Source organism: Pseudophryne corroboree, chromosome 12 (genome assembly GCF_028390025.1).
Source record: "Pseudophryne corroboree isolate aPseCor3 chromosome 12, aPseCor3.hap2, whole genome shotgun sequence".
Lineage (NCBI taxonomy): Eukaryota > Metazoa > Chordata > Amphibia > Anura > Myobatrachidae > Pseudophryne > Pseudophryne corroboree.
In genome coordinates, this window is record NC_086455.1 from 142,738,025 (window position 1) to 142,753,701 (window position 15,677).

A 15,677-nucleotide genomic window follows, 5' to 3' on the forward strand; every position below is an offset into this window, starting at 1 on the left:
TCTGTTAGAAATGAAGGGTAGGTTCTTCCTGTCTCAGACTTTGTGATGTGGGGCAGGACTGGAGAAATGTAATGGGCTACAGCTGGGGCACTCACTCTAATTTATGTAGGCTGTCGTGTACTCTGCAATCTAATGGTGATGTCTATAGCAATCCCAGGTGAAAGCAAGGGAATGTGGTTTAAGTAGTAGTCCTGTCTGCTACATTCTACGTAGTGGAATGCAGTACTAAGTTACACTGTAGTGCGGGGTTACTTCCCTCTACATCTGGGGCTGCAGCCTGCATGGGTGGCTGAATTATAAACCCCTGAATGCCATTTCTGTGCTTATATTCATGCATTTTGAGGGACGGTTGGGTGTAAACCAACGGAGACTTATCAGTTGAAAACTATATGTTCCAGCATGCCCAGCCAGTGTACTGCTTGTTCGAGAGAGAAAAAAAAAGGATCTCAATGGTTTCTGAACCTCATGGTGTCCGAAGCCTTGATCCATGTGCCAAGAGGTGGTTTTACTCCTGCCATCCTCCCATCGTCTGCACGTTGGTATAGGTCTGGTGCAGCTGACAGCTTTCTGTTGTAGAGTCAAAAGAGATCAACTTGCCCTCTGCATAGTGACAATCTCCACTTGTAATTAGCTACAGATTTATTTCACTTTGACTCGATGTAGAATAATTTATTGCTCAGTGAAGCTCAGGTACTTCTCTTGTAAGAGCTTCCAGGTTGTGTTGCTGTTACATTGCTTTGTATTGCTCCTCTCAGTGACTATAGGGACAGGCTCACTTTCTAACTGTATGGTTCACAAACCTTCCTGGAATAAGGGATTTCATATATAATATATGAAACGTGTAATATCCCTATCCATGGTTAAGTCAAATAACTCTAGCAGAATGTATTCAACATGTACTTCTCCGGTGGGCTTTTCATGTTAAATAGACAGGGCGTTTTCCTCTGAATGTGCGCAGCCCAGCGCTGCTGCTTTGCATCCCAAAAGTCATTAGTTTTTTTAAATGATCAGCAAGAATCTCTTTATTTATAATACTTCTTTCAGAAGTAAAACGTTCATTACAAAGTGATTTATGCTGAGTAGAATTCCTGGGAATCAGTGGCAGCACATCTTTCTCTGCTGTAATCTTATAGAGTTTCTGAGCTACTTTACAGTCTTTTTAATAAATGCAGTAGTTGGTGACACCCCTGGGAATTGCCGTCAACCTGGGAGGGTCCATGTCAGGAGAACAGACCATCTGCTAGCTTTTCATGGCCACTACAAATAGATCACTATTATACGTGGTTTAACATTGCCGTAATGTGGGGCAGAGTCCTATTTTTTGTGCCCCATAGCACTCTGGTACATGTAATTTTATTTGGAGGTTTTTCCTACTAAAAGGAACACAGTCCCTCTTATAGTGCTCTCTGTAAAGATATGCGGAAGAGATCCGGTCTCTAGGTCGACCACTGTTGGTCGACAGGGTTTCTAGGTCGACATGTTCTAGGTCGACAGGTCAAAATGTCGACATGCGTTTTTCACAAATTTTTTTTCTTTTTTGGAACCTTTTCATACTTAACGATCCATGTGGACTACAATTCGAACGGTAATCTGTGCCGAGCCCGAAGCATGGCGAGCGAAGCGGTGCACTAATTGGGGTTCCCGGTCACTCTACGAAGAAAACGACACCTGTCGTCGACCTCATGTCGACCTTTTCACCTGTCGACCTAGAGACCCTGTCGACTTAGTTACTGTTGACCAATTGGTGGTCGACCTAGTTACTATCTACCTTCCATACCACACCCTGTCCAATATGTGTACACCTACATAAATAACTGTTAATAAATGAATATAATAACTCTTATTAGCAGATAATGAGAAAGGTAAGGTAGTTATAAGCAGTCTAGTGCATGTGACCAGTTTTATTGTCTCCAATTAGCTTGTAAAAGGGGAACATTAGCTTTTAAACTTTCTTTGAATAAGTCCTATGGGCGGTATTCAATTCTTTTCACCCCCTTCCACACCCGTATTGTTTCTGCCCTTGCGGGCGTGGGATTGTCATTTCAGCTTGCTACCCCTGGGGTAGCAAGGCACCCAACCCTTTATACAGCTAAAACTGATTACTACGGGCACGATATGTGTGATAACAGAGATCATTTTAGAAAGGAGATTGGGCGTGATATAGCATTTGAATACCTATAAGTGTTTAAACTACATATGCCATCCAGTTTTGTCTATCCAATTATTAGTTCTTATTAGATCCAAATACCAAATAGTCCCATAATGCTAAATATAGGTGCAAGAGGAAAATTTAGGTAAAGTGATAAATCTGTGTAGATCCTATCTGAGGAAGGCCAGCTGAGAGGAAGAGTACGGATCTCCCCATACTGTAAGCATGAGCTGCTTCAGCTTTCAGGCACCATTAGGAACAAAGAAAGCAAGGCTGAGCTAATGGAACATACGTTGCTACTTTCACACTGCGTAATAGGGAAATGAACAATTTCATGTGCTCCATCTTTTGACAGAACCCTCAACGTGTCCCTTGTCAGATTCCTTCCCTGTGATCTCCTACATCAAAGTTTCTTAAAGCTCTCCGCAAGTTCAGTTGCTTGTAATGAAGCTATTGCGGAAATGTTGTTGTGGTTCCGTGGTCTTCTCTTTAACCATCCTGGACTTTCTGGAAATTGCTCAATCGAAACTAAGGCTGTCAGTGCTTTATGTGTCAAAGCTACAAAAGTGAACAATATAATAAATGTTCACTTCCGTGGCTATACCCTGCTTTAGTCAGCAGAAAGAGCGTGGCTTTCATTATGTACCTGCACTAGCCCATGTGAGATATTGGGGGAAATTTATCAAAGTTCGGAGAGAGGTAAAGTGTAGAGAGAGAAAGTACCAACCAATCTGCTGCTGACGGTTATGGGCCCTACACACATACCGAGCTGCCCGACGGCGGATACGGCCGACGGGCGACCCGGCGGCGGGGAAGGGGGTGACGGGGGGGAGTGAAGTTTCTTCACATCACCCGGCGCCATAGCATTGCACACTAATATGGACAATCTCGTCCATATTGGCCTGCATGCATAAGCGACGGGGCACCAGCGATTAATGAGCACGGGGCCCCGCATCGTTAATCGTTGGTGCCTACACACAGAACGATATGAACGAGTTCTCGCAAATTCTCGTTCATTTATGAATGAGAACGTTCATATCGTTCTGTTTTATCTGCCAGTGTGTAGGGCCCATTATGTTACAGGCGGTTTTTGAAAAATAACAGTTAAGAGCTGATTGGCTGGTACTTATCTCTCTCCAAGCTTTGATACATCTCCCTCCCCCTACATGAAGATGAAACTATTCCATTACTTTGTTCAGTACATTTCCATTGTCAGTGAGAGTGGAAAAAATACCATCATCACATGAAGCATCGAATGCACTGGTCCATTCCAGCCAAGCCGTGGTATGTATCCATCATGTTGGGTTTCAGTGAATTCCTAACGGTATGGCTCCCGATTCATTTGTCATTGTAAGAACCTTTTACCATAGAACTGTGACCCGTTATCACAAAGTCTGAGTTTTATTCCTCTCACGCTGGTGCTCAGTGAATCATTGGAGCTGCAGCGATAGGAAACTCGCTCATATATCAGGACTTGGTGCTCTGGCCTCACTGACTGCGTATTCTGGCTCAGTGCTCTAACAATGGGATTCCTGAGCAATGATCCCCAACATCTCTCCATCAGACCTTAGTACATGTGACAGTGTAGTGCACCACATGCACAACATAGTCTAGTCCTGATATTGAGATCAGAGCTTTCTTTGTGAAGAGATTTAAAAAAAAAAAAAACACAAACCCGCCTTACAGTATCACCAGGAGAAAAAGTGTTGGTATGCCGGCTATCGGGATTCCGGCGCCGGTATACTGTGCGCCGGGATCCCGACAGCCGGCAAATTGAAGACCACCCCCAAAACTTAATAGTTTCACTTCTTCAGTTTTTTTTTTTTTTTTTTTGCTGTTCTATTAGTTGTAATGATTAGGTATCTTAGGTATGCTTTAGTTTGATTTCATTTATAGACTAATTCTACGTAAAATAATGTTCCTAGGTTTGCCTGGAAGTGAGAAGTAAAATATTATTTTTCTGACATCCCTCACATTTAGTAGGTTCAGGTTTATGTTTTCAGGTGATTATCGTGTGGTAATGTGACGCATTGCAAAATTGTTTATTATTATCCTTTATATAGTGACAGCATACCACACGTACAGGTAATGTGTACATATTGGGATCCAGTCAGGATCCCAGCATTATTGGGATCTGGTCGGTATCCCGGCAGTCGAAATACCAGCGCCGGAATACTGACATTGCTCGGAATGCTGGCACCGCCATCCCAAATAAGATCACAATCCCAACAGCCGTGATCCCAAACAAACGACTGCCGGGCCGCTGTAGAGGTAAAGCTGCTGGAAGGGGGGGGGGTTAGGTTTTGGCACCCACAGGGTGGGTTAGGTTTAGGCTGTGGGAAGGGAGGGTTAGGGGGGTAGGGTTAGCATACTTACCTGACCCCTGTCAGGATTCCAACTATCCAAGCCACGGTCTGTATTCTAACTGCCAGAATATCAGCCCCAACCCATAATATATTTCCATTAGTCCATATATCAGTACAGCTTACACTCTACACTAATGCCAGGTACACCCTGGAGTGGGGTACCCGGACAATGTGGTGTATGACATATCGTTTGCGCAGTACACATCATAATGATGTAATGAAGGATGGAACGATCTCTGGTTCTGTTCTTCACTACCTTGCACGGTGATATTGCATGCGACTGAAGGAGCACTCAGATTGGCCGTACACAATTGTCATTCTGATTCAGCCACAAACTACATATCGGGCTGAGATCGCTCCAGTGTGTACCGAGGCACACACTTGCTCACACTTGAGGGTAAGTAGTAACCCTTTAAAGTGGACCAATCAACTGCATATACTGTGGAGACAATATGCTGCCTACCAACAAATTAGCCACTTGTTGTATTACTGTGGCATGATGTACAAGATATTTTCCTCTGCTTCCATTCTAACATGGTACTCACTCAATTTAGAGATTAATGGCCTGAATGAGAGGTGGCACAGTGTCTGTATGGTAATATCAATGGGAGACCTATTGAGAAGCCCACTATATGTTGCGCAAATCTGCTCATGTGTGCACACATGTGCACCATCAATCGGACATCGGCTGCACCATCAGACATTAGAGCAACCCTATGGTTGCTTAGAATGTCCGATGGTGTATGGACGCTGGTGGCAGTAGAACAGTGTCTTTCGATGCAGCCCCTAACACCAACACACCCACCACCGATAGCCGGTTGAAATTCTAACATGAGTATTCGCTTGTATTGAGTTGCACAAATTTCTGTGACTGCCCTGCTGCCAGTCTTCCATCCTCTAGAGCAGCCAGCATCACTAGCTTTGGCATTTATACCCATTCCGCAAAAAATGGCATCCACCCAACGTATGCACAAGAATGAGGCCCTTTGTGTATTTCAGTACAGATGGTTTTATGTTCTTTATCTGTTATGTGATATTTACATTCATTCATATGTGTCTGTTACAGGTGAAGTAAATGACAAAGATGTTCAAGTTGTGGAATTGCCAATTGTTGATAGCCTCCATCCTAGGCCTCCTTACCTACCACTTGGAGTGCCAGAAGACCTTGCAGATCGATTAATACGTTTACATGGAGATCCAGCTGTTTGGTGGGTCTCCCAGTTTGTCAAGTACTTGATCAGACCTCAGTCTTGGCTGGAAAAGGAGATTGAGGAAGCAACCAAAAAATTGGGTTTTAAGCATCCTGTTATTGGGTAAGTATATTGAGAACAGCTCAGCTGCATATCTTAGGATAACACATAGAGGCCTTTTTGTTATGTTTCTACAAATAGCCCACAAATATAATTTATTATCTCTGCAATAGGAAAGCTTTTTCTCACCAATTTATTAAGATTCTTTTGCGGGACAGCGGCTTCTACAGTCCCCATAGAAAGCTTTTTGAGGGCTGGGGCAGCGATGGCAAACAGAGGGACCTCCGTGAATATGTGTAATGCATTACAGGTCTCTGCGGCAGTACTCCCTTGTTATATAGCCCCCATATTTAAATATTGGGGAAACTCCTCGCTTGGCCTCTCATTCCTTCGCTCTCTCCCCCTCTATCTCCCTCTCTCCATCTCTCTCACCCTTTCCCAACCTTAACCCTCCCTGTCCCGCACCCTCTCTCCCTCTCTGTATCCCTCCCTTCCTCCCCCTCTCTCCTTCCATCCTCCCTCTTTCTCTCCCTTCCTCCCTTACTCTCTCTCTCTCTCTCTCTCTCTCTCTCTCTCTCTCTCTCTCTCTCTCTCTCTCTCTCATATTCCACTCTTCATTATATGTTCTTTTCATAATGCTATATAATATCTTGCATCCAGCATCATGATATTTTGCCATGCCTAATTTTTCTGGTATTGATGTACAGTATCTGCACAGGGCTTGTATATAATGTCCTTTCTGGATAGACTGTAGGTTTCTTCACTGCCACTTTAGATTTACAGGACAGTTTATAATTCACAGGCCCTCATTTACAAAATGTAAATTGGCTACAGTGCTACGCAAATTCCTACTTGACGTTATGTACCCTACATTTCTGCCTTTCGCATTGATGCACTGAGCAAGGGTGGCAAAGTTTCAGAAAGTGCGCAAATTGGCACTCTGTAATAGCAAAAATAAACCTATAGCCCATCTTGAGGTTCTGAGCTGGTGGAGAGTATTCTTAGCCCTGTTTATGAGATGCGTTTTGCACCTTCCACTTGAATTTTAGCAGAGAAGCGCAATTCTGTATGTACTTTGCCCAGTGTAATAAATAAAAATACTACCAATACACAAAAAATTGCCAATGTAATAAATTCACATGATTATTATAATTAACTGACGCTAAGCCAAGAAGTATTTTAAGAGAAAATTTTAAACATTTACTGCAATGTGTCCTCATACACCTTGTCTTGTTACGCCACGTACAGTAGCGGGAGATGCCTGGCGTGAGCGAGCTGCCAGATCACGTGCGACTCCATTAGCGTTGGGCGTATTTTGTTGCTGAAAATGCGTCTTATTCGTATCGCTGTGAATAAACCGCACAAGGAGACTGCTTATTAAAATGATACACGGCATGCCTATAGTCTGTGTGCGGCTGTAGCTGCATGCAAAATGCTGCATTACAGTGTCAGTGACTGTTTTCTAGGAAGACACTGTAACATACCATTTCATATGCGGATACAGCCACGGTTGCACACAGTATATAAGCATGATGGATGCATATCATTTTAATCAGCTTAAGCTGCTTGTGCATCCTTTCTGCATCCTTTTGCGAATAAGATGCATTTTAATGGATAAAGATGCTTGGTACTGTACTTCTGAGGTATGTCATGGCATGCTGTGACTGGATGGGATGTTTAGCATGCAGGAAGGCTGGATGTAAATGGACACATCAGTAATATTTACACTTTTGCAGAATACGCCTCCCAAAGCTGCAATCCCATGAAAAAATTAGATGAGTTTTTTTATTTTATTTTAGTTTTTAACATAAATCGCAGGCTTTTAAAAGAATCTTTATCTACCGTTTCTCCTTTGTCCACATTTCAGGCTGCTATTAGTGATTTATGGTGCTACGGTGTCGTAGACTACCATGGCAACCAATGTCAAATAATGTAGTGCGCACAGAGTCGTTGGAACAGTTGACCTTCTATGTTCACTATGGCTTTCTCCCCCTCTACCAATCCACAACAAGCTGTTTGTTTGTAGTAGACTGACAGTGTCCATGTCTGGCAGCCATATTGTTTTTTTTTCCCCATCCAGTGAGATTTTTAAAAGAAACAATGATATGTACAGTAGGAGGATACCTAACAAAAATGACTCCTAATCTAATGCATGCCTAATAATTACTTTATTTGCTATACCTCTTAATCGAAATCTGATGCAACAAAACTGCTTCACGAGACTGCACAGATTAATTTGATATGCTGCACTTTTATATCTGTGTTCGACTGAGTGTAAAGATGTATACACACGGGGAGATTTATCCTTGAGATTTTGATATAGTCAAAATCGCAAGGAAAGTTAGTGCAAATCGCAAGGTGTTATCCGCCTTGCGATCCCGATGCGTGGTGCCGCGGGGTTGGTATTGCAAGGCTAGATAGACTGTGCAGGCAAGTCAATTTTGACTATCTAGTACTAAAGTATAGTCAAAATTGGCACTTAACCAATATCGCAAGCACACAGTCAATATCGCATAGTCCACATCACAGTCTAATTCAAAGATAGCCAAAATCTCACCGTGTGTATACACCTTAAGACTGTATGTGAAGCACAACAGAACTTGTCATGAAAAAAAGCTGCGGCTGCTGCCTCGTAGCGTTTCCTATGCAAATTCAGACTCCACGTTGCATATCAAATTAATCAGTGCAGTATTGTGAAGTGGTGTTAAGCCATCACATTGCAGTTAAGATGCACCTTTGGGTGAAGACCACGCTCGTGACACATTACCTCTCGCGTCGAGAAGAGAGGTTTTGTGCGACTGCAGCAGTTGTGCATGAGGACACATCTGTATGTGGGATTGGTACTTTAAGATTTATTTTGCCTCACGAGGAACCATTTCCTTAGAGTGGACAGTAAGCTTGCACCTCCAAGTGCAGTGTGTGGACCGTACAGATGCTTCAGTGCAGTGTGCTTCATACAGGAGGTGTACTACGTACAGTTATGTAATATCATGCTGGATACACACCTGAATGATGGTGCAACTCGGCAGTGCAGTGTGTGGACCGTACAGATGCTTCAGTGCAGTGTGCATCATACAGGAGGTGTACTACGTACAGTTATGTAATATCATGCTGGATACACACCTGAATGATTGTGCAACTCGGCAGTGCAGTGTGTGGACCGTACAGATGCTTCAGTGCAGTGTGCTTCATACAGGAGGTGTACTACGTACAGTTATGTAATATCATGCTGGATACACACCTGAATGATTGTGCAACTCGGCAGTGCAGTGTGTGGACCATACAGATGCTTCAGTGCAGTGTGCTTCATACAGGAGGTGTACTACATACAGTTATGTAATATCATGCTGGATACACACCTGAATGATGGTGCAACTCGGCAGTGCAGTGTGTGGACCGTACAGATGCTTCAGTGCAGTGTGCTTCATACAGGAGGTGTACTACGTACAGTTATGTAATATCATGCTGGATACACACCTGAATGATTGTGCAACCCGGCAGTGCAGTGTGTGGACCGTACAGATGCTTCAGTGCAGTGTGCTTCATACAGGAGGTGTACTACGTACAGTTATGTAATATCATGCTGGATACACACCTGAATGATGGTGCAACCCGGCAGTGCAGTGTGTGGACCGTACAGATGCTTCAGTGCAGTGTGCATCATACAGGAGGTGTACTACGTACAGTTATGTAATATCATGCTGGATACACACCTGAATGATGGTGCAACCCGGCAGTGCAGTGTGTGGACCATACAGATGCTTCAGTGCAGTGTGCTTCATACAGGAGGTGTACTACGTACAGTTATGTAATATCATGCTGGATACACACCTGAATGATGGTGCAACTCGGCAGTGCAGTGTGTGGACCGTACAGATGCTTCAGTGCAGTGTGCTTCATACAGGAGGTGTACTACGTACAGTTATGTAATATCATGCTGGATACACACCTGAATGATGGTGCAACCCGGCAGTGCAGTGTGTGGACCGTACAGATGCTTCAGTGCAGTGTGCATCATACAGGAGGTGTACTACATACAGTTATGTAATATCATGCTGGATACACACCTGAATGATTGTGCAACTCGGCAGTGCAGTGTGTGGACCGTACAGATGCTTCAGTGCAGTGTGCTTCATACAGGAGGTGTACTACGTACAGTTATGTAATATCATGCTGGATACACACCTGAATGATTGTGCAACTCGGCAGTGCAGTGTGTGGACCGTACAGATGCTTCAGTGCAGTGTGCTTCATACAGGAGGTGTACTACGTACAGTTATGTAATATCATGCTGGATACACACCTGAATGATGGTGCAACTCGGCAGTGCAGTGTGTGGACCGTACAGATGCTTCAGTGCAGTGTGCTTCATACAGGAGGTGTACTACGTACAGTTATGTAATATCATGCTGGATACACACCTGAATGATTGTGCAACTCGGCAGTGCAGTGTGTGGACCGTACAGATGCTTCAGTGCAGTGTGCTTCATACAGGAGGTGTACTACATACAGTTATGTAATATCATGCTGGATACACACCTGAATGATGGTGCAACTCGGCAGTGCAGTGTGTGGACCGTACAGATGCTTCAGTGCAGTGTGCTTCATACAGGAGGTGTACTACGTACAGTTATGTAATATCATGCTGGATACACACCTGAATGATGGTGCAACTCGGCAGTGCAGTGTGTGGACCGTACAGATGCTTCAGTGCAGTGTGCTTCATACAGGAGGTGTACTACGTACAGTTATGTAATATCATGCTGGATACACACCTGAATGATTGTGCAACTCGGCAGTGCAGTGTGTGGACCATACAGATGCTTCAGTGCAGTGTGCTTCATACAGGAGGTGTACTACATACAGTTATGTAATATCATGCTGGATACACACCTGAATGATGGTGCAACTCGGCAGTGCAGTGTGTGGACCGTACAGATGCTTCAGTGCAGTGTGCTTCATACAGGAGGTGTACTACGTACAGTTATGTAATATCATGCTGGATACACACCTGAATGATTGTGCAACCCGGCAGTGCAGTGTGTGGACCGTACAGATGCTTCAGTGCAGTGTGCTTCATACAGGAGGTGTACTACGTACAGTTATGTAATATCATGCTGGATACACACCTGAATGATGGTGCAACCCGGCAGTGCAGTGTGTGGACCGTACAGATGCTTCAGTGCAGTGTGCATCATACAGGAGGTGTACTACGTACAGTTATGTAATATCATGCTGGATACACACCTGAATGATGGTGCAACCCGGCAGTGCAGTGTGTGGACCATACAGATGCTTCAGTGCAGTGTGCTTCATACAGGAGGTGTACTACGTACAGTTATGTAATATCATGCTGGATACACACCTGAATGATGGTGCAACTCGGCAGTGCAGTGTGTGGACCGTACAGATGCTTCAGTGCAGTGTGCTTCATACAGGAGGTGTACTACGTACAGTTATGTAATATCATGCTGGATACACACCTGAATGATGGTGCAACCCGGCAGTGCAGTGTGTGGACCGTACAGATGCTTCAGTGCAGTGTGCATCATACAGGAGGTGTACTACATACAGTTATGTAATATCATGCTGGATACACACCTGAATGATTGTGCAACTCGGCAGTGCAGTGTGTGGACCGTACAGATGCTTCAGTGCAGTGTGCTTCATACAGGAGGTGTACTACGTACAGTTATGTAATATCATGCTGGATACACACCTGAATGATTGTGCAACTCGGCAGTGCAGTGTGTGGACCGTACAGATGCTTCAGTGCAGTGTGCTTCATACAGGAGGTGTACTACGTACAGTTATGTAATATCATGCTGGATACACACCTGAATGATGGTGCAACTCGGCAGTGCAGTGTGTGGACCGTACAGATGCTTCAGTGCAGTGTGCTTCATACAGGAGGTGTACTACGTACAGTTATGTAATATCATGCTGGATACACACCTGAATGATTGTGCAACTCGGCAGTGCAGTGTGTGGACCGTACAGATGCTTCAGTGCAGTGTGCTTCATACAGGAGGTGTACTACATACAGTTATGTAATATCATGCTGGATACACACCTGAATGATGGTGCAACTCGGCAGTGCAGTGTGTGGACCGTACAGATGCTTCAGTGCAGTGTGCTTCATACAGGAGGTGTACTACGTACAGTTATGTAATATCATGCTGGATACACACCTGAATGATTGTGCAACTCGGCAGTGCAGTGTGTAGATCGTACAGATGCTTCAGTGCAGTGTGCTTCATACAGGAGGTGTACTACGTACAGTTATGTAATATCATGCTGGATACACACCTGAATGATTGTGCAACTCGGCAGTGCAGTGTGTAGATCGTACAGATGCTTCAGTGCAGTGTGCATCATACAGGAGGTGTACTACGTACAGTTATGTAATATCATGCTGGATACACACCTGAATGATGGTGCAACTCGGCAGTGCAGTGTGTGGACCGTACAGATGCTTCAGTGCAGTGTGCTTCATACAGGAGGTGTACTACATACAGTTATGTAATATCATGCTGGATACACACCTGAATGATGGTGCAACTCGGCAGTGCAGTGTGTGGATCGTACAGATGCTTCAGTGCAGTGTGCTTCATACAGGAGGTGTACTACGTACAGTTATGTAATATCATGCTGGATACACACCTGAATGATTGTGCAACTCGGCAGTGCAGTGTGTAGATCGTACAGATGCTTCAGTGCAGTGTGCATCATACAGGAGGTGTACTACGTACAGTTATGTAATATCATGCTGGATACACACCTGAATGATGGTGCAACTCGGCAGTGCAGTGTGTGGACCGTACAGATGCTTCAGTGCAGTGTGCTTCATACAGGAGGTGTACTACATACAGTTATGTAATATCATGCTGGATACACACCTGAATGATGGTGCAACTCGGCAGTGCAGTGTGTGGATCGTACAGATGCTTCAGTGCAGTGTGCTTCATACAGGAGGTGTACTACATACAGTTATGTAATATCATGCTGGATACACACCTGAATGATGGTGCAACTCGGCAGTGCAGTGTGTAGATCGTACAGATGCTTCAGTGCAGTGTGCTTCATACAGGAGGTGTACTACATACAGTTATGTAATATCATGCTGGATACACACCTGAATGATTGTGCAACTCGGCAGTGCAGTGTGTAGATCGTACAGATGCTTCAGTGCAGTGTGCTTCATACAGGAGGTGTACTACATACAGTTATGTAATATCATGCTGGATACACACCTGAATGATTGTGCAACCCGGCAGTGCAGTGTGTGGACCGTACAGATGCTTCAGTGCAGTGTGCTTCATACAGGAGGTGTACTACGTACAGTTATGTAATATCATGCTGGATACACACCTGAATGATTGTGCAACTCGGCAGTGCAGTGTGTGGACCGTACAGATGCTTCAGTGCAGTGTGCTTCATACAGGAGGTGTACTACATACAGTTATGTAATATCATGCTGGATACACACCTGAATGATTGTGCAACCCGGCAGTGCAGTGTGTGGACCGTACAGATGCTTCAGTGCAGTGTGCTTCATACAGGAGGTGTACTACATACAGTTATGTAATATCATGCTGGATACACACCTGAATGATGGTGCAACTCGGCAGTGCAGTGTGTGGACCGTACAGATGCTTCAGTGCAGTGTGCTTCATACAGGAGGTGTACTACGTACAGTTATGTAATATCATGCTGGATACACACCTGAATGATTGTGCAACTCGGCAGTGCAGTGTGTGGACCGTACAGATGCTTCAGTGCAGTGTGCTTCATACAGGAGGTGTACTACATACAGTTATGTAATATCATGCTGGATACACACCTGAATGATGGTGCAACCCGGCAGTGCAGTGTGTGGATCGTACAGATGCTTCAGTGCAGTGTGCTTCATACAGGAGGTGTACTACATACAGTTATGTAATATCATGCTGGATACACACCTGAATGATGGTGCAACCCGGCAGTGCAGTGTGTGGATCGTACAGATGCTTCAGTGCAGTGTGCTTCATACAGGAGGTGTACTACATACAGTTATGTAATATCATGCTGGATACACACCTGAATGATTGTGCAACTCGGCAGTGCAGTGTGTGGACCGTACAGATGCTTCAGTGCAGTGTGCATCATACAGGAGGTGTACTACGTACAGTTATGTAATATCATGCTGGATACACACCTGAATGATGGTGCAACCCGGCAGTGCAGTGTGTGGACCGTACAGATGCTTCAGTGCAGTGTGCATCATACAGGAGGTGTACTACGTACAGTTATGTAATATCATGCTGGATACACACCTGAATGATTGTGCAACTCGGCAGTGCAGTGTGTGGACCGTACAGATGCTTCAGTGCAGTGTGCTTCATACAGGAGGTGTACTACATACAGTTATGTAATATCATGCTGGATACACACCTGAATGATGGTGCAACCCGGCAGTGCAGTGTGTAGATCGTACAGATGCTTCAGTGCAGTGTGCTTCATACAGGAGGTGTACTACGTACAGTTATGTAATATCATGCTGGATACACACCTGAATGATGGTGCAACTCGGCAGTGCAGTGTGTGGACCGTACAGATGCTTCAGTGCAGTGTGCTTCATACAGGAGGTGTACTACGTACAGTTATGTAATATCATGCTGGATACACACCTGAATGATGGTGCAACCCGGCAGTGCAGTGTGTGGACCGTACAGATGCTTCAGTGCAGTGTGCTTCATACAGGAGGTGTACTACGTACAGTTATGTAATATCATGCTGGATACACACCTGAATGATAGTGCAACCCGGCAGTGCAGTGTGTGGACCGTACAGATGCTTCAGTGCAGTGTGCTTCATACAGGAGGTGTACTACATACAGTTATGTAATATCATGCTGGATACACACCTGAATGATGGTGCAACTCGGCAGTGCAGTGTGTGGACCGTACAGATGCTTCAGTGCAGTGTGCTTCATACAGGAGGTGTACTACATACAGTTATGTAATATCATGCTGGATACACACCTGAATGATTGTGCAACTCGGCAGTGCAGTGTGTGGACCGTACAGATGCTTCAGTGCAGTGTGCTTCATACAGGAGGTGTACTACGTACAGTTATGTAATATCATGCTGGATACACACCTGAATGATTGTGCAACTCGGCAGTGCAGTGTGTGGATCGTACAGATGCTTCAGTGCAGTGTGTGGACCGTACAGATGCTTCAGTGCAGTGTGCATCATACAGGAGGTGTACTACGTACAGTTATGTAATATCATGCTGGATACACACCTGAATGATTGTGCAACTCGGCAGTGCAGTGTGTGGATCGTACAGATGCTTCAGTGCAGTGTGCATCATACAGGAGGTGTACTACATACAGTTATGTAATATCATGCTGAATACACACCTGAATGATGGTGCAACCCGGCAGTGCAGTGTGTGGATCGTACAGATGCTTCAGTGCAGTGTGCATCATACAGGAGGTGTACTACATACAGTTATGTAATATCATGCTGAATACACACCTGAATGATGGTGCAACCCGGCAGTGCAGTGTGTGGATCGTACAGATGCTTCAGTGCAGTGTGCTTCATACAGGAGGTGTACTACGTACAGTTATGTAATATCATGCTGGATACACACCTGAATGATTGTGCAACTCGGCAGTGCAGTGTGTGGACCGTACAGATGCTTCAGTGCAGTGTGCTTCATACAGGAGGTGTACTACGTACAGTTATGTAATATCATGCTGGATACACACCTGAATGATTGTGCAACCCGGCAGTGCAGTGTGTGGACCGTACAGATGCTTCAGTGCAGTGTGCATCATACAGGAGGTGTACTACATACAGTTATGTAATATCATGCTGGATACACACCTGAATGATGGTGCAACCCGGCAGTGCAGTGTG

At 44.7% G+C, this 15,677-nt stretch overlaps 1 protein-coding gene across 10 annotated transcripts in view; it reads left to right on the forward strand.

The window, feature by feature from the left end:
* Positions 1–15,677, forward strand: part of FUT8 (fucosyltransferase 8) — a 374,060-nt gene that overhangs the window by 311,505 nt on the left and 46,878 nt on the right. For all 10 annotated transcript variants that reach the window (XM_063948117.1, XM_063948115.1, XM_063948114.1 and 7 more), the window contains one exon: positions 5,582–5,828. In XM_063948117.1, coding sequence (XP_063804187.1) covers positions 5,582–5,828 — 247 coding nt within the window. The remainder of the gene's footprint in view (positions 1–5,581; positions 5,829–15,677) is intronic.